General features: G+C 39.8%; 1 protein-coding gene across 13 annotated transcripts in view; it reads left to right on the top strand.

Moving 5' to 3' along the window:
• The first annotated feature begins 602 nt into the window (after nucleotides 1–602).
• The window catches only part of RBFOX1 (RNA binding fox-1 homolog 1), a 1,129,454-nt gene continuing 1,110,870 nt past the window's right edge, over nucleotides 603–19,186 (top strand). For 3 of the 13 annotated variants that reach the window (XM_027684197.1, XM_027684198.1, XM_027684186.1), the window contains exon 1: nucleotides 605–856. In XM_027684197.1, the coding sequence (XP_027539998.1) occupies nucleotides 629–856 (228 nt within the window). In that variant the 5' untranslated portion in view covers nucleotides 605–628. Of the gene's footprint in view, nucleotides 857–19,186 lie in introns of all 13 variants that reach the window. The other 10 variants (XM_027684188.1, XM_027684187.1, XM_027684185.1 and 7 more) reach the window with 6 other exon arrangements.

Raw genomic sequence — 19,186 nt, 5'->3', positions numbered from 1 at the left:
TTAATCCCATTAATACAGCAGTAGGACCACAACACTGTGCTAAATTGGTGTGACAGTGTGGAATGGGGATTTAGAGGATACAAAGGTAATTTACAAAGAAAGGACACCCTTAAAGAAAACCCTGGACCTGCAATAAAATAATTTTCAAAGAAGCTGTTTGGAATTGAAGGCATCTTTGCATTTTAATGGGTAATTATTCTTGGCATCAATAACAGTATATTACCAAAATCCACTGCATCCCTGAGGGACAGGGGTAAATTTGGATTTAAAGGAGGTGCAGCTAATATTTTGTACTTTAAGGAAAGCCAGTTACCGGGGATCAGGTAGAACAGAAGTCCGAGGGTTTTGGCAGCATAAGCAGCAGCATCGTGCACACAATCAATACAGGAAAGGTTATTACTTTTTATTAGGAGCAGGGGCTGGAATGTGGGAGAAGGCACAGTGCTGCCAGCCAGCAGGAGAGGGCGGCAGAGAAACAGGAGAGCTCCGTGCGATTCTGCAAAGCCTTCAAAACACCACTTAAATTTTTAAGAGGAGCGAGAAGCACATCGGAGCTCTCAGAAGCCAAATCCCCTTCAAAAAGGCGGCTTCGTCAGCCTTTATAAATAAAGTCCGTAACACTTTGAAAATGTCAAATTCCTGTGGCAGCCCAGAAGACGTGGGGAAGCAGCGAGGCAGAGATGGCAAGATAAGAAGGGAGGATGTGGATGATTCTCAACCTGAGGGAAAGAGGTTGAAGCTGGGGAATGAAGGAGGAAACAGTGGAAAGGACAGAGAAGCAGCAGCAGCAGAAGCAATAATGCCTTGCTTAGGCAGAGAAGAGCCCGTGCCCGAAGGAGGGGATGAAGGCAAAAGTGTAAGTGAGGGTCTTCAGTGGCTCTGAGCTGGGAAAGGGGGAAGGGCCGTGAGGTTACCCTTGAAATTATTTGTCGTCCTGAAGTTGGTAATTGGGCATCAAGTAGTGTAGAACAGACGTGATCAAGTGTCCCGTCTCACTGAGATTATGAGCATGTTCCTCTGGAGTTTCTTATCTTGGCTACAGGCTTTTTAGTGCAGGAGTGTGTATTTTCATTGGGCTCTCGCTGTTGGCTGCTTGCAGGATGTGTATGGCAGAGAAGTGATTTTTTTTTTTTTTTTCTTGGGGGGAGAGGGGAGAAGGGATATTAACTGCTGCAGCTTGTTTTTCAGCTCCCTATAGCCATTAATAAATTGGGTAATGGTTGGTACATTGAATTGGACATTTCGGGTTGTTTATCAGTCTGTCCATTCAGACTTTCCCCCGCATTGATGTTGGAGAGTCCAGTACTATTTTACAGCTGGGGATGAGTGCAGAGCCTCCAGAGGTGGAGAGCTGGTGATTAGAGATCTCCTCTGGGGAGAGAGCAAATGTCATCTGGAGAGATTTCAGAAAAAAGAGCTGCTGAGCAGTTGTCTTTATAAATATCCCCATTATCAGATCTTTGCAAGAGGTTAACTTTGTCAGTGTTTCCTGGCTGGTTGTTTAGTTTGGCTGCTGTGCCCGTCAGCAGGTTTCTGAGGCACAGCAGAGATCAGGGGGGAGAGGGGATGAACACATGGGTTCCCAGCCAGCTGAAGCTTTTCCTCTCATGGTGCAGTTTGGGCCAGGTACTTTTCCTGGACACAAATTGGCTGCTTCCCTCCATCAGGAGTGGAGGGGGAGGTGGTGGGAACAATGTCTTGGGTGCAGGATGTTTTCTCTTTAAGTTGTCATATGGTGAGAGTACAGCTCCAGGATTCACTCAACAGCTGCTGGAGACTTCAGTGCACAGATTTTTATCTAGAAGTTTTCTGAAATGTAGTTTTCCTCTCCTGGGATTGATTTTCTGAGTTAAGATGTGCCTTTTCAAATGAGGAGTTAAGTAGATTTTCCACCTTTCGCTGGGATTTACATTGTTAAATAATTTGAGAGGTGGTTCTCGCGGTTTGTTCTTGGTGGAATTTCATCTCTAAATGCAACAGTTTTCCTGGGATACAAAAGTATTTAAAATGTTTCTATAGTGTTGGTTTGTTTCTACAAGCAGAAGTCTCTTTTATCAAGCCATGTAACCGCAGGAGAGATCTGTTGTGATGGGTACCTGTCCTTTTTTTGTCCTTTCAAGGACCTGTGTATATCTGCTCCATCATTACATCCTGACTTTTCAGTCGGGGGTTGCTAAAAATATTAAAGCAAATCTGCTAATGACCAATTGTTTTCCTGTTTGTCTCTCCTAAAATCAATTCTTATATAGTTTTTATAATAAAGCAATTCTTGATTCTTAAACTGAGTTAGATTCAAAATTAATCAAAGCTCAGTGAAACTGTTCTTTCCCCTCACTTCAGTGGACTCTTGCTTGGGATGTTGCACTACATTTAATATAAAGTTCCAACATTTTTTTCCCCTTCCCACTTAAAGCAGTGTGTCTGAGTTGGAGAGACTGTTAGAAATTAATTATGTGACATTTAAAATTCTGTTAACATAAAACTTTTTCTAAAAGCAGGGAAAGCTTGTTCAACACTCACTGTGTCTGTCACCTTGTGGAGAGCAAGCTGCTGGAAAAGATGGACTGTGTGCCCTTAGGAAACACTGGAATGACTTCATTTCTGTGCTTAGAAGAATCTTTATTTTAATAGGCATAGTGGTGTGGGTAATCAATGCATGCATTGGAGTAACATTCCCTAATAGTCCATTATGTCTTCTATTTTAAAGGACATTTAAAAAAAATTATAGGCTTTGACTCATTTTTGGACTAGTAATAAAATATCAGCACAGTATGTGTGCCATTTCTTTATTTATTCCACTGCAATTTGCCTGATTCAACATCCATTCTCAGGTTTAGAGGAAAGAAACCTACCTCAGCTGCTCTAACTCATTATTCCACTTATTATGAAATCTGGTATTATGGGAGAATGCAGGCACCATCTATATTTTATGTGTGTGAAATGATGCATAATCCTTGTGGGCATTTCCTTGGCACTGTGTGTTTGGAGCTGGAGCTGCTGCTGGGCACAAGTTGGTTGCAGAAGGATGTTTGTGCCACTGGCTCCAGTGGGCAGAGCTGTTCTCCCTTTGCCATGGGAATGAGGGGCTGCATTTGCCAACAATTCCTTGGCAGTGGCACCTGGAATGATTCCTTCACTTAGTAACTAGTTAATGTTAGTAACCTGGGGTGAAACTGTAATTTGTAATTTAGATGTCTATTAAAATAATTTGCTTCTTGCCTTCTCTCGTTATTACTTTCATTTCTAATGAGGGAACTGCTCGCAGCAGGTGTGAATCACATAGTTTAAGGACATGGAATTTTTTCCCCTCTAATGTCTCTTTTTGGCATAGCATCAGAATGAAGTACTTGGTTCAAATGAAATGGGTGCAGTCTTTGTAGCAAGGTTCAACTTGAGAAATCTCTCGTTTGGTCCAGATGGTGGGGAATTAGCATTTGGAAGAGCTGGTGAGTCACTCCTTTTCATCAAAAGTTTGGGTAAAAGTACTGAAGTCTCTGTGGAATTCAGTGTGCCTCTTGTCTGCCTGGATGGTGACCAGAATTATCAGCTACGTGCTGCCCTGGGGTTGATTGTCACCCTACCTGTGCTCCAGCACACATTAGAAATTATTGAATAGGTGTAAAATCATATTTAATGAAATAAAAAGCATATGAAGAAGTGATCATGCAAGTACTGACTTCTTTCCAGGCTGATAGACGTGTTCTCCTGACTGGCTGCCATCAGTTATCCACAAGTTATGATCATCAGGAGTGTGTATCCTTGCAATCCTTGTATCCTTCTACTTCAATTATTTATTAATTTCTAAATAATAGAGACTTAAAATAAAAATATTTTTCATAATAGCTAAATTGAGTTACAAAAGGAGAAAGACAGTAGCACATAGCAATGCATAAATACCTTAATTTCAAATCTCTACTAAATCAACCCTGTAGACCAGACGTGTCTTCTTCTGCACTTCAGAAGATATTAATGCATTTTATCTCTCTGAAAAGCTGCTGCTGGTGAAGGTTGTTTGGATTTAGGTTCAAAAATATTTCTGTATTCCTAATGCCTGCTTTGCTATGAACCAAACTTTTTTTTTTCCCCCTAAACATTTGTGCAAATCTTTACAGAACAGGACCAAATTCCTGGGTTGGGTTTGGTTTGATGTCTGTAGTGTTTCCAGAGCATCCACTGTTCTGAACTGTTTTCATCTGTAATGTCACCTGTGCAGAAAAGAGCTTGAACTTTCACCCTTTAATCAACTTTCAGAATGACTTAATGCATTTGGGAATTAAGGTACTGTTTCAAATTTTTTTTTTTTTTAAGATTACCTTTGCTAATACTTGGAAAAGGGGAAAGTGTTACAGGTCTAGTGAAGAAAAAAATGCAACTTTTTGTTGTTAACATTAGAAGTAACCTCTTTACAACTTGACAGTCCCAAAACTGAAGAAAAGAAAATGTGAGAAACATATATGAAAGTGTGTTTAATACTTCTGTAGGAGGAGAAAACTGATTTTGCTGCTCACCTCTGAAAAATAGACTACACTTAACTTGTAGCATGTTGCAAATCCAGCTCTCTAAATCTCAGATGGTAGTAGGTTTTTAAAATAGAGTTTAAATGGGGAGATGTGACATGCTATACAATGCTATTTAATGTTTGCAGCCTTAGTCATTCTTTGCATACAGAACAAATTGAACCCTGCCATTAATTTGAGTAGTGGACAAGTATTCCCAAGATTTAAGAGAACTTTACCTTGGAAAGCTGAAAAAGATGTCTTGGAAAGCTGATAATTTAAAAGATTATTTCTCGGGTAGAGAGGGAGGATTTTCTAGAAATGAAGATTGGAACTGCAGTTCAAGATAAAATTCCCTCATTTGAGGGATGGGTTGGGATTCAGGGTGTTAAGAGCTCTACCAAGATGAGGTCAGGACACAGAAACTCAACCCTGTGTGTGGGTTCACTGCAGGAACTTTAGGATGTGAGTTCTGCAGTGTGAGCTGCTGTTGTGGAAGTACTCGAGGTAAATACCAAAGATACCAGGAGGGATGGAACATGTACTGTGTTAGCCTAGACAAATGAAATGCACATTTATTATCCCTTGTGTTCAGCTTGGATTATAGGAGAAGTAGTGTTTGGCTCAATAACTCAAGGCTTTTTCATGAAATAAATGCATCAACACAGCCAAGTGTGATCATTGTACCTGAAGTCTGACAGTTTGACCTTTCCATGTGTTGCCACACGCTGTTTTAATGTAGTTTCTCATACAGATTTCTTGTTTTAGAAAACTTATTTTCTCCTTGCAGCTGGTTTATCACAAAAGCTGTTCTGTGTGTACGTGGCTTTCTGCTCTTGATTGTGTTTTGTGAATGTTACTTTGAAGGGGAATCGTGTTTACAGGGGGAGGACCTGGGATGGTGGGTCAAAAATCTGTTGATTTTTGACTTTCAAGGTCCTAAGTAGATTGAAGCACTCTGCTGTCAAGTCTGTGCTTTAGGCTTTTTCCCTCCTCCTTTTAATAATGTTTAAATCTGTTGAGATTCTTCTGTTCTTGGAAATTATGGGATGCACCTCCTCTAGGAGAGCACCATAGTTTTGGAACATTTTGACTAGCATGACATTTGGAACATGTTGTGTAAAGCAGTCTGCATCTGCCTTTCCTATTCTCCTTTTTTGGGTCTGGTTCCCTAATTGGAAGTTAATTTTAGAATTGAGTCTATTGACTTGCTAGACAAACTATGATATATTCTGGAATTACTGTTTTTGTTGTTTTGATTCAGAACAGAATCAAATTCTGTGATCCAGGACAGAGGCATAATTGTTTGTCTTTGGAGGTGGAAAGAAAGGAGATGTGAAGTTTTTAGAAGTGAGTGGTGCTATTGATATAAGGTGCTGGAATTACTCCCACAGGAGTATTTGCTAAAAGCAAGTAAGGGAGCCCTTTGTAGAAAGGTGTGGGAAAAAGACCTTCAAAACCTGGTTTGGACTTGATTCCAAGTTGGTGGAAAATATTCTCTCTGAAAATGATTCCTCCTCCTGTGAACCTTTTGGCTGGTTAATGCCCATGTTGGTAAGTGGTGTCCCTGCAGTGAGCAGGAATTCCTGCAGTGAGGAATTGCCTGGGACAAGGAAAGGCAGCAGAAACAGACCCTTATGAACGACCTCGTTTTGCCATTTTTCCTGTAGTTGTCAGGACAGGTCACTAGATGGCAGGGGGTAAGTGTGCAAAACCAAAGACTTTGTAGGGACTGTCTGGTTGTTTTGTCATGGGGGAAATTTCAACTCATTCAGCAAATAACTGCCTATTTTCAGCAAGCGATTGCAACCAAGAGTAACATAAGCTGGTTGTATTTACCCATTGCAAGTTTAATTTCACTGATAAGGAACGTTCATGGAGTGTTTCTGCCTCTATTTGAATAATCAATTACCTAATATTGTAATTTTTGTAGAGTGACTGGAATAATACTTTTGACTGAGATTACAACCAAAATGCATTAATATCTTCTGAAGTGCAGAAGAAGACACGTCTGGTCTACAGGGTTGATTTAGTAGAGATTTGAAATTAAGGTATTTATGCATTGCTATGTGCTACTGTCTTTCTCCTTTTGTAACTCAATTTAGCTATTATGAAAAATATTTTTATTTTAAGTCTCTATTATTTAGAAATTAAAAAAATTATATGGTTTTCTTGGTGATGTGGGTTTTTTTTTTAATGTTTACAGTCTTAGTCATTAGCCTGGCCTGAAACAACGGGGAATAAGCTACAGAAGCTTTGCAATAACTGAAAATGGAAGCAGCTTTGCCTTTCCTGTGGAGTATTCAATGTTCAGACTCATTTGTGATGCATTATTACTAAAGAGTTGCCTATTTTGTTCCATTAAATTAGACTGGAGGATCTGCTGCACTGTCACCCATGTAATTTCTCCCTAGAGAGTGCACTTAATGTGTTCTAACCTTCTAATGCTTTGCCCACTGTGCAGTTCTCAAACAGCCCAAGGAGTTATAGATAATCTTGTCTACACTAGAAAGGAGCTTATCCTTTCAATTCAGAATACAGAGCATTTGCTTTTGAGAGTTGTCTTGCCTTCTGATCTCTTTCTTTCTGGCACCTTAAGGCACTATTAAAATGGACATAACTCTTTCAAGAGCCAGCTGGTCAGCAACAGCAAACTTCTAATAGCTCAGTGTAGGAAAATACAACAGTTAAGTAACTTAACCTGATGTCATTGACTCTAAGTGGTAGATAATGAAGTAATTCCCAATTAGTTGTGCTGATACTTAATTAATAAAGGTCCATCTAAGGTTCACAAATCAATGAGAAGTGTCTGCAGTCCTTGGAAAGGATACTTTTGTTCTAGTCCGAAAGGCAAAACTTGAAGTGAGAAAGATTTCCTAAGCACAATAATTCTGATAACATCTGTTCTTCTTTCACCTGCTATTTTTTTCCCTCCATGCTTTAAAATAGAATGCATTTCAGCCTCATGGCACAGGCCATTATCTGGAGCTGAGCCTGGCAGTGATGCTGCAGGATGTTGGTGTTTGTGTCCTGCTGCCTCAGGGGGCAGCAGGGAGAGGTAGATGATGGTTTCAGATGTTACTGTGTGTTACAGATCATTCAGGATCTCTAGGAAATAACACCACTCTGGTCCTTCACTTAACAAAAAAATTATTCTTTACCTGCTGGACAGACAAGTCAAAAGGTGAAGGTGAAGACAAGCACGTGGTTGTCCAGGGCTACACAGCAAGAACTGTGCAGGATCATAATGGCCTTTAATAATTGAGCAGGGACAAAATGGAATCACCATCACTGGCATAAACTTAAAAGGGCCCTTTGTTTTCCCAAGGTCATGATGCCCTTGAATAGTTGAGTAACAGCAGCATAGGCTCAGTCATTAAATGTGCACATTAAAAGGGGTCTGTATTTCCCCAGCTCCTGGAATTATTTTGATGATATTGGTTACTTTGGATTGTAAGGAAATGGTGAAAAATTTTAAAAGTTTCTCATGAAGTTGCTATTCTTGTTAATGTCCATGACTAGTGTCCTAAATTCCTGTTTTAGTTGAGTTGTACCAGGTTCAACACTTATTATCTTCAGTGAATGTTATTTTCCAAAGACTGAATGCTAATCACAAAATATAAATGGATTTAGTATGTAAAATTATGGACTGTCACCACACTGAGACTGTTCATTCTTTGACTTGGGCCATAACTAAATGGAAATTGAGCATTTTTATCAATAGCACACTGGGGAAGTATCCTGTGTTCTGAGAGGCTGAGAGGTTTTTTTTCCTCTAAAATATTTATTTCAACTAAAAAAAACTAATCTTTTCACTGTCTCCAGAGGGCGAAATCATTGACTGTTATGTTTAGAAACTGTCTGTGAATTACAAGAGTCTATATAAAAAGGAAAGAATACTGATTGAGCAATTAATCACTTTTTACTTAATTTAAAATAAATAATGACATTACAGAAAGCTGTTGCATTAGCTCTAAAAGAAGACTGATTCTTGGAAAAGCAGCAGAACCAAATCTCTTTGTCAGTACAGGTTGGTTTCTGAATCTTGCAGGCACAATAGTTTTTGGTTATGTGACAACATTTTCTTCTAATGTCTCAGTTTAGTGTTACATGTCACATAAAGATGTGATGTTCTTGGCCACTAATGTGTAGACCCTTAGATTTCAAGGCTGCTAAGCTGGTTTCTGTTGGAAGTACTAACTCCCTAAATTCTGCTTGAGTTAGAACATGTATTTTTTAAAAAAAACAACTGTTGTTGATCAAAGGCTTCAGGTCATGGGCAATTCATCAAATTTTCAGGTAAATTTCTTGCAGTAGCTCTCTATTCTCGTTGTAAAAATATATGTATTCGCCTGTAGCTGGATTTTACCCAACTGCACATCCCAGTGTGTGTGGAGTTGTTGTACCAGATGTTATTGACTCCCATGATGGGAATAAACTCATCTCCTTCTTGTGGATAACCAAGCAACTGCATCTCTGTTTTTTTCCGTCTCTTCCCCTCACGAAATAATTTATCTGTGCCCTCGTTGGCTCTTTGCAAGTTCAACATTTTTGCAGAAAGCTGATTCTGCTGGCTGGTCCCCTGTTAATGTATCAGTGGTTCAGGTACTGCTCTGGCTTGGATTTCAGGTTCATTTACCAGCAACTGCGAATGTCACAAATGATTGTGTTTGTCCATATGGAAGTGTATTTCTGTCAGACAAGCCCAGAATTTATGACTGAGGTTTGCTTTAAGTTGTCTGAAAATTACCAATGACTTGATTTATACGTACCCCCTTTATCCAATTCGTTGGAAAAAATCACTGAATAATACTCATGGAAGAACAGTTTCTTGTGGGATGTTAATTGCAGAGGCATCCTAATTAGAATGACCCTCATCCTTTTTTTTTTTTCTTCTGTATGATCAGCTTGAATTCATTTTAAAGTCTGCTGTGCAGCTAAACCACTCTGAAGATGTATATTAGCATTCCACAGTGGGTGCTCAATGGTGATTTTTTTTTTCCCCAAAAATTTTCATTATGTAATAGAGCCAAGAAGTCTAAACTGAATTAATACCTTTCTATCTGTTGACAGATAAATTTTGCCCCAAAGATTACTTTCCAGGATCCTTAATCTTCCAAGCTGAGGGGTCAGTTGGGACAAAAGGCCAAATACAAGTGTGACATGAACTCCTGTGTGGTGTCTTGGTGTGTAATGTCTGTAACTTGTGTGTAAGGAAGCTGCTAGAGCTGTTCCCTTGGGGTATGTGCAGTGGGGATGGTTCTTAGCAGGGAAGTTTTTGCAAAACAAACAAAAAAAAGCAAACCACAAAAAAAACCAGAAAAATCCCAGCTGTGTGGCTGAAATCAGTCCTGGGCACTGCAGAGGGTGTGGCTGATGCTGCTGGAAGGGGATCAGACAGAAAAACCTGAGCGACCTGTTTAGTGGGGATGCATCATTGAAGTCTAAATCCCAGATAAAAGAAATGTCACCCTGTGGAGGTGGCTGGAATCATCACTGGATGCTCTGGACAAGGCCAAGGGAAGTCAGGGACCAGCAGAGCTGAGTTCCCTTGGGAGCTGGATGCACCAGTTTTACTATTGACACCTCTGGAGAGGATGAAACACAGGGATGTGAGAGGGTGGTGGCAGTTTTAGCTCTGAGCTGTCTCAGTTTTCTCCTGTGCCATAACAATGTTCTCTTAGTGGTGTTTGCCCAACCTACAGAGTTGTCTCTACTGTTGCAGCCTGGTTCAGTCCATTTCAGCAAAGTTCACCCAGGCTGGGGAGTTCATTTTGTGGAACACTTGTTGCACGAGGTTGGGTTAGTGAGTGCCTGGTAGTGCTGAGAGGACAGATGTGTGGTTTTGAGATTTTTTTTTTTTTCCCTATTTGTTTGTTTTCACTTGGGAAAAACCATAATTCCACAGAGCAACATCTTTGCTTAAACCACCTAGTGAAGCAAAAATAAAAATATACAGCATTTCCTGGTATATCATATCAATTGCTCAGTTCTTTCAGGATATAAGTCTTCATTGGAATTCCACATATGCAAATGATAGCATCCTATTATCTGTTTACTTTCTTAAACCTTGCTTTTGTAAAATGAACATTTACTTAAATTGCTAAAGTAGATTTTTATTATCAGCTGCATAATTGCTAAACGTGTTGCTCCTAAATCTGTTTGCTTAACGAAAGGGGCTTTTTTCATGTGCTACTCCTTCATCTGAAGGTTCTAATGAAGAAACTAAGAGGTGATTAAATCAGTATTGAGACTGGAACATGCTACCAATTCAAGGAGGCTGCAGAACTGAATTAGTTACGTGTTTTATGTGATTGTGCAGATATGTGAACATCCTTGTTGATGCTTTAGTCTTGCATCAGCTTTAGTAATTGCCAGAAATATCTTTTTTTCTTCTAAGCCCAAAGTACCCGACTTGATGAATGTGTAATTTTGTCATGCTGACTTAAGGAATCCTGGAAATGAAATGTGCCTATAAACAAAAGCTTTTGGCTTTTTCAATTACTGACCCCATTCCTTGGGCTAAAGAATGGTTGTCTGAAGAAAATGATGGCTTTCCAGGTGTGAAATCTGTTTCCCTGGCATCTCAAGAAATTGCATGTTGTCTACAGGGCTTTGAAAATGCATTAATATTTTCTTTACACTCCTCTTTTCGTTTGAACTTTGAAAATTAATTCCATGTGCTCTTCCACTGGGAGCAGGGGAGTGGAAACTTCTGGTTCCCACTGCAGGTGGTAGAGACCATTTATCCTCAGTCCATTGCAGGATGTGTTGTTTGTACACTGTTCATTTAGTCAGCAGTGGGACCAAGGACATTGTCAAATAAATGGACATTTGTGAATGTTAAGCCAGGGAGGTAACGTCAGCCCTCTGGTAATAGAAGCTGTCCCACACTGAAGTTGGTAGAAATCAATATTTAGATCATTCTCCTCACTAAAACAAGCAATTAAAATACATAAGCACACACAGTGCAGGACCTTTTAGCCAAGTAATTCCAAATGCTTCCGGTATGAGGTGCTTCAAGTGTCAAAAGAAGTGTTCAACAGCTTCAAGTGTCAAAAGCTTCAAGTTTCATCTGTAATAAATTATATAAAATCATCTGAGCAGTCTTTCTTATGAAGGCATTTTATTATTTATAGAGACTTTAAAGGGGATTTGGAGACAGGTTGATGAAATGTCATTGCTTTCACCCAGCAAAGTAATTGTGTTTTAGTGAGGTAAAGGCTCTCAGTTGAAGAGAGGAAGTTGGCTGGTGGGGGAATATAGATAAAATAGGGAATAAACAGTGGAAACAATCTGCTTTTCTCAAAGGTGTCAACAGGAGAGGGAACTAATGCAAGGAATTGTCATGAAGCTCCCAAGGTACTTCACTGTTCTTGACGCTTCCTCCTCAAAATCTAAAGATTTGTGCTCCCTTGAAACCAAAGAAATCAGTCACTGAAGTCAGAGCAGCAGAGGATGAAACCTGTGTCTCACTGGGGCTGGATATCAGGTTTTATTTCAACTTTGACAATGCTCAAATTATTTGGTCCTCATTGCAGGGTTTCACTTGGGATGTTTGTCACTTCTAGAGCTTCGTGGCTCTACCTTGGTGGCCCTGGGTGCTGTTCTGGAGATGGATGGCAGAAGCCAATGTTTTAGTGTTCAGTGTCCCAAGATCCATGTTTCTTTAGGAATGCAGCTCTGTTTCTGGCCAATGTTTTGTTTTCTCCCTTTTCATGGTGTTTTTCCTCCTGTATGTTTGACTTAGGAAGATGTTAAAATCTCTTTGCCTTTAGTTGTTCTTATATTAGTTCAGCTAAGAGTCCCCTGACTCTGAAAGTGGCTTTCTTAGCACAATTTGGCGAGAAGTAGTTGTATCACATAAAGCAAGTAGTTAAAATCCTCATATTCTAGGATTAGCCATTTATAAACAGCAACAATAAAAGTTTAACATGCACATCTCCATTAGGTTCAGCTAAAACTTAATTAAAGTTTGAAAAGCATCATGAGTTTCTCTGATTAAAGACTTTATGTAAATCTGGGGAATGTGTTTAGTATTGCTGATAATAAAAGCCCAGTTTCTTCCCAAGGGCTGATATGTTGAGGTCTAACTTGAGGGTGATTTGGGGTCATATGAGATATAACATTTTCTACATTCAGTGCCAGGAAGCCTCTGAAGGCCAAACAGACTCCCCCACCTTCAAAATTAGTCTTTCAATAAGGGAGCAGCAGTGTCTGATTTGCAAACATAGTGACTTATTTCCTTTAGTTTAGGCTTAAGGAAGCTCCTTGCTTTCTGTGTAACACTCACTAGACACATTCTGATTATTTCACTTAAACTGAAGGAGAAGGTGAAAACTCCACGGGTGACATTGGGATCCTCCTAAATCCCCCAAGACCTGAGCTAGAGTCTGATTTTTACATGTGCTCCAGGCTAAAACTCTCAGCCTCTTGATACTTTCTGTAGAACTGACAGAAACGTTTCATTAAACAAAGTGTGACATTTATTTTCTTGTGTTTATTTTTTTCCTGTTCTTTGTTTTTTGGGGCATTTGCATGAAAATGGGCATCCTGAAGAGTTCCTCTGCTCCTCACCTCGTTCCTCAGCTGGAGGCACCACCTTTGCTTAGGTTTGCAAGGAGTCACTGTGCAAATGCTTGCAGTGTCAGTGTTATGCTCTTGGGTGGAGAGGGAGCAGCAGGAGCTGACAAATACTTAAACCACACAAGTTTATTGCAAAGATCTCTGCAAGATTTATACAAACCGGGGGAAGATGAAATTGGGGAGCCACACAGGCTGAGTGGAATGTCCCTCATCACATTAGGAACCGATTGTAGCTGTGCTGGAGAAGGAACAAAGTTTAATGCAGCCTCCTGGGAGATGTCCCCAGCTATTCTCAGACTATTTTAATTTGATTAGGATAGCTGTGGTTGGAGCAGGATTTGTGTTTTCTGGGGATGAAATCTTTGCTTCAAGGTATGAATCAGGAGTTTGCTCCATTTTAAGAATGGTGGCTTGAGCCAGGAACCAAACCCACCTCTCAAACAGAGCAATACAGAACTACATTAACGGTGTTTAAAATCCTAAAACCCCATTAACTCTGTAAGAAAGCAAAAGAGATGAATTGAGGCATCTGCATCCTCTGGGAAATTTATATTTTGTAATGTAAATATCTGTGCCAACCCCTTGGTTCTACCTCTGTCCTGTCCTGGAAAGATGTATTAGAAAAGTATGGGTTTGAATTCCTCTTGTGAGACTCAGGAAAGAGCTAAACTGCTTTTGCAGTTCTCTGAAGGTTTACTCCTTTATCATAACTAGTTTTCTTATTTCCATGCTCAGTTCTTACACTTTCTGGCTGCTAGGAGATCAGATACTTGTTATTTGTACTGGTGCTCTAAGAATGTGTTTGGGGAAAGTTCCCAAGGCAGCCTTGCACGTTCTATTTGGTACCAAATACAGGCACAGGATTTTAGGTGTGTGTGGAAGGCAGGGTTAAAGAGGGATAAAAGTATTTGCTTGACTTTGTGTATCATTCTCAAATTAATTTTGAAGCCAATGCGTGTTTTTTTTGTTGTGAGTTTACCGATTCTTCTGGATTGGGAATAGGGTTGAGGGAGGTTCCTTCACGGTTCTCATGAAGGTGAAAGAACCAAAGCCATCTCCTTTCCTTGCTGTAGCATGTGAGGTGCCTTGTAGAGCACAGTCTGAAACTATAGGGCATAAGAAGTGACCTGAAGCAGGACATGAGGAGATATTTCCAAGTAATCATTTCCCAACAAGCGCAAAAGATGAGTAGGATGAACAAATTGCTCCCTGGATAATCCAGCTGTGGATAACTGGGGGTGACTGAATGGTAGCTGCTGGCTGTGACACAGATCTGTGGGTGTGAAGTCCCCTGACGTGGCAGGCTGTCACTGCAAATGAGCTTTAGTGTCTTTGGGGCTGGGGAGGAAAGCAAATCTGTGCCTCAACGTCTTGTAACTACTAAATGCAATAATTAGAATTGCCTTTTATGACGTGGGTGCTTTGGGAAGTGTCGCTGTTCCGTTCAGTTGGGGCTGTGGGTGCTGGTGGGGAGTGCTGTCCCAGGAGTGAGAGCTGCTGGAAGGTGTCTGGCTGTGCTTCTGCACAGGGAGGTCACATCCCAAAATAACACGAGGAACTCTGAAACCCACCCCAAGTGCTGAGGCCGTTATCACGCTGCCTTCAGCGTGGGGACAAATCGATGCTTCACCCTGACTGTCCTTTCTGAAGTTGTTTTTGGAATCTTGGTATTTAGGAATTCCCCATGACTGGGTCTAGTTTCCTGCTTCCCCCTTTTCAGCACCCCCTCTCCAGCAGGGTGAATTTGGTTTACAGTCCCCAGCACAGTTCTCCAGGGGTGTCACCTGAGATTTAGGAGCTGTGAGGAAAAGCTGCTGATTAGAGGACTGACTTGCTTATTACCTCAATGGCCTGTTCACCTGCAATATGAGTGTTTTAATCTCCTTGAGTGATTAAGGAGGCTAAATTTAGAGCTTCTTCTATTATATTGTTAGTGTCAGTTTGCTTCCTTCTACTTTGCTTTATTATCAGAAACACTAAACAGCCATTTTACCTTTCCATTAAATGCTGAAAAACTGCAGTGGGAAAAGAAAGTAGCCAACGCTTCTTGGAACAATAAAGAAATTAAATAGTCCTGGAGCTGCGATTTAGATAATTTATCATGTTGTGTGGAAAAAAAATAAATTAGTTTCTGTAAGAATGAGGGCAGTTGTTTCTGTGGGGACTCAACTGCCAAATGTCACCTTAAGCATCATAAAAATTGCCAAGTGATTAACATTAAGAAATGCAAGAAATTATACAAGCAGCATGAGGAAAGTGTGTGTGTGTATATATAAATGGAAAACTCTCTAAATCTTCTAAGAAATGTGCAGGATTTATCACAAAGCTACTCTTGGATTACCAACTCTGAGTATTAAATTGTAAGTAAACCTCTTTTTTTGTATCATGAATTTGCCTTCAACCGTATTTTAAAAGCAGCAATTCTAGATTCAGTTTTTCTGTTAACTTCTACATTTTAAGCTGTTTGGGTGATATTTTAGTGACAGATTTATCTGTAAGACTGCAAACAGAAGTGTAAGCTGCTACACAAGAATGTAAATTAAAAGCTGAATTTTTAGTAAAGCTGAGTTTCTGACATAATTCCATCACTTCAGCAGTAAGGAATTTCAAGAATAAACCAAAATGTTAATGAGAGTCTTGATTCAAAAACTGGAAACTTAGAAGCATTGATGCTTGCTTGACAGAAAATGCTTTTAGATCCATGGAAGTTTTAAATGGATTGCCAGATCCAGCTTTACTGTGAGAAATGACTTTGTGTATCCTCTTTATTAATAAAAACCTTTGGAGTTCTGGCTTTCCAGGCAGGTGAACTCACAGCACTGGAGGTCTCACCTCCTATTTCAGCAAAACATTGGGGTGTGCAGCTGCTGGAAATAAGTGGAAATAACTTACTTTCTTTCACTGGACACCCAATAATTTTAGGAATTTGAACATTTGAGGCAGAATGAACCTCAGCACTTCATAGGGATTTGACTTTTTTTTTTTTTTTAAAGTGATAAAATGTTATTGTCACTATTTGGAATGTCACTTGAAGAGAAATTGTCATTCTTACTGAGATTAAGATTGAACACTTATTTTGCACAAATTGTTCATTCTCCTCTTCCATTGCTCTTTATAAAAGATTTAGATAGTTTGGAAAGCTCGAGTAAGCCCTTGGAACTATTACAGCAAGACAATCTTGACATGACTTATTCAGCAGCAAATTACTGGTTTGTGTCTGATCTTTAGGCAGCACTACCTGTGTGATGTCATGAAGGGGATCACTGTGTGGAGGCCTCATCTTCTTAACAAAGGCTCCAACCATCTTGAGGTGGTGAACCAAATACAATCAGCTTTTTAAAAAATAACCCACAGTAACAGCAAGTTTTTGAGGGACATGATACCCAACCTCTTTACGTTTTTTAAGAGGATTCTGCTCTGTAAGTGCAACACTTCCATTTATCAAAGGAAAAAAGAATATGCTATACAAACCAAACCAAAATAATTTGAAAAGCAATTTTTGGAATAAAATGTACATGGAAGCGGTTAATAAAAGAATTTGGATAAATCAGATAAAATCATAAAAAAAACCCCTAATTCCTTGGGCCATGGCTGCCCATCTTCTTCAAGCCATTTGGTCACACAGTGTTGCAGTGACAACAGGTCCTGCCCCAGGGTGTGCAATTGTTCTTCCCAGGGGCAGAAGGGCTAATTTGTTGTTCTTGAAGAATAGCACCTCATTTACAGAAATGCCTGACCTTTATGTGATTAAGAAATACTGAGTATTAATATAGTTTTTAAACTGCACATAATTTCTATAATCACTCCTGTTTTTGCTGCTTTGTATGTTCTCTGCCTCTGGGCTATTTACAGTACCATAAAGATAAGATTTTTTTTTTTTAAGTTGTTCTTTCTGGTTTTGTTCTTCCACATATATAATGAGGGTGTGTTTTAAGTCATAATGAGAAGGGAATGTACTTCTTCCAACAGAGGTTCTGATCTGGCCTAGGAAGGCACTTGTTCTTTTCAGTACTGTGTCTATTCCACTTAAATCAGTGGTACTTAAAACTAAAATAGGATGGATGTGTTCTCATCCCTGAAGTCAGGTGCCTGATTCATTGCTTTGCTGGAGAGGAGAGAGAATCTTGTGCACATTGCAACAGAATCAGATTTTTCCTGCTGGGGTCATGGGCATAGTGCAGAAAGCCATGGGACAGACTTACACTTCCTTGGAACCACTCTGCTGCAGTTTATCTTTGGCCACGTATCCATCTGGGGAAAATAGGACCAAGGAGTTTTTGAATCTGTATTGTGGTTAAATCCAGCAGGCTCTGGGTGAGGTGGTTGCTGGGACTCCACCATTTAAAAAGTGATGCTGGTGCCTCTCCCGTTCAAACCGTGGTTTCAAACTGCTTGCTGTGGTTTCTCAGCAATTGCCTTCTGCAACTTTTGGTCTTCATTTCAAAGTCCCTTCAGGCTCCTGCAGAGGGTTGATTTCTTTGTTGCATTTAGAGACAAAATAAGCCGTCCTTCCACAACACCAGCAATGCTGCCAAGAAATGGCTCGTGGCTCAGACTGTGACTGCTTCAGGTTGGGTGTTCATCTCCTCACAGGTTAAAATTAACCTGTAGTTACTGAGTCAGTTATCAGGAGAGCATTTGGTTGTGTTAAAACCTGGTTGACTAAACGAGCTGCATACTGAGTGTATCAAGTACAGGACTCCCTGGATGATGTATTAGGTGATCAAAGGAAATACCACCTGGCTCCAATATTTGCTGATCTATGAAGCCACTTTATTACTCAGGTGCCTAACAGTATGCAAATATGTGTATTAATGGTTTCTGTGTCATAAAAATGGCAAATTTATACCTTTGCACTTTATAGAGCCTGTAGAATCTAGCTAGCAAACTGTGCTGGTGGAAAACAAGATCACAAATCAATTACTCCTTGCTTGACACCGTTTAGATCACTCTGCTGAGACCCTTGTTCAGCTGACACTGGGAAAGTGAACATCCCTGGGAGTGTGACCTAATATTCAGAGAGAACTGCAGGCTAATAACAGCTTTGATCATCGAGAAATCTATTATTTTTTGACCTGCCAGACATCCTAAATGGGCCAGTTCTATAAACTGAAATTTATAGACTTATAAGCTTTTACATTCAAGCCTTTGTTATCTGGAAAATGAAGGACAGTCCTACATGCAGAATGGGGGGTGTTTTCCCTTTGCTGCAGCTCATTCCTTAGGGAGGCAAAATGCAGAAGAGGCTGATTTCTGGAAAGTAACTGCAACGTTCTCAGCAGAAGTAATTTATCAAAATCCTGCTTTGAAAAATGGCACGTGCTCATTGGCACAAAACCTTCCTTGTTGTCTGTAAAAACAAAGATCAAATCTGATTTGGTTGATGTGGTTCAAAAGCTCTTTCCAGGTTCTCAGAACAGACTTCAGGCTCTCAGATATTCTGTCTTCCTTGAATGCTGAGACCCTCCACTGCTCAGTGGAAGGTGTTTGGCTATGCAATTAGGCTGTGGATGTTACTAGAGTTGCCATATGGTGAGTCAGCTTTGCTTTTAGGGTTTTTGTTTTTTGGCGTGTGTACTTTTCTCACAGAGTAATAATGCTTAGAGATTTACTGTTTATTTTTTTTTTCCACTCAGGTTTAATATTGCAGCAGAAATCTATAGCTGACATTCACCATGTTATTAAGCAAACGTTTCATATGAGGCATGGTTTGTTTTTTCTTTGAGTGACGTGACCATAGTTTTCTTTTAAAACTCAGTGCAAATAGAATCTTTGGATTTAATATTCTTTGGTTTTGGGGTTTTTTTTCCCCTCTGCTATTGAATAGGGAAGTCAGTTTAGGTCCTTGATATTTAGTATTCACATGGGGGTGGGATAAGAAAAATCCCCTTTTTAGAAATTAAATATGGCTCACAGATAACAGGCATTTTGGATCTAATGAAAAATCAAAATAAGTCAGTAATGGGATTCTTGTTGTTTTTATACACCCATTATTCCTTGTTATAGATTTAAAACAGATGTTCTTTCTCTTCTCAGTTGTGCTCTGCACTTTACAATATAAGCATTTGCTTGTTTTGTACTTATTACTGTTTCTTTGCCATGAT

The sequence above is a fragment of the Neopelma chrysocephalum genome, unplaced genomic scaffold, assembly GCF_003984885.1.
Source record: "Neopelma chrysocephalum unplaced genomic scaffold, ASM398488v2 Primary Assembly neopelma1_65b, whole genome shotgun sequence".
NCBI classification, from domain to species: domain Eukaryota; kingdom Metazoa; phylum Chordata; class Aves; order Passeriformes; family Pipridae; genus Neopelma; species Neopelma chrysocephalum.
Note: the sequence above shows the minus strand (reverse complement) of the source record. Positions and strands in the feature narration are given on the sequence as shown.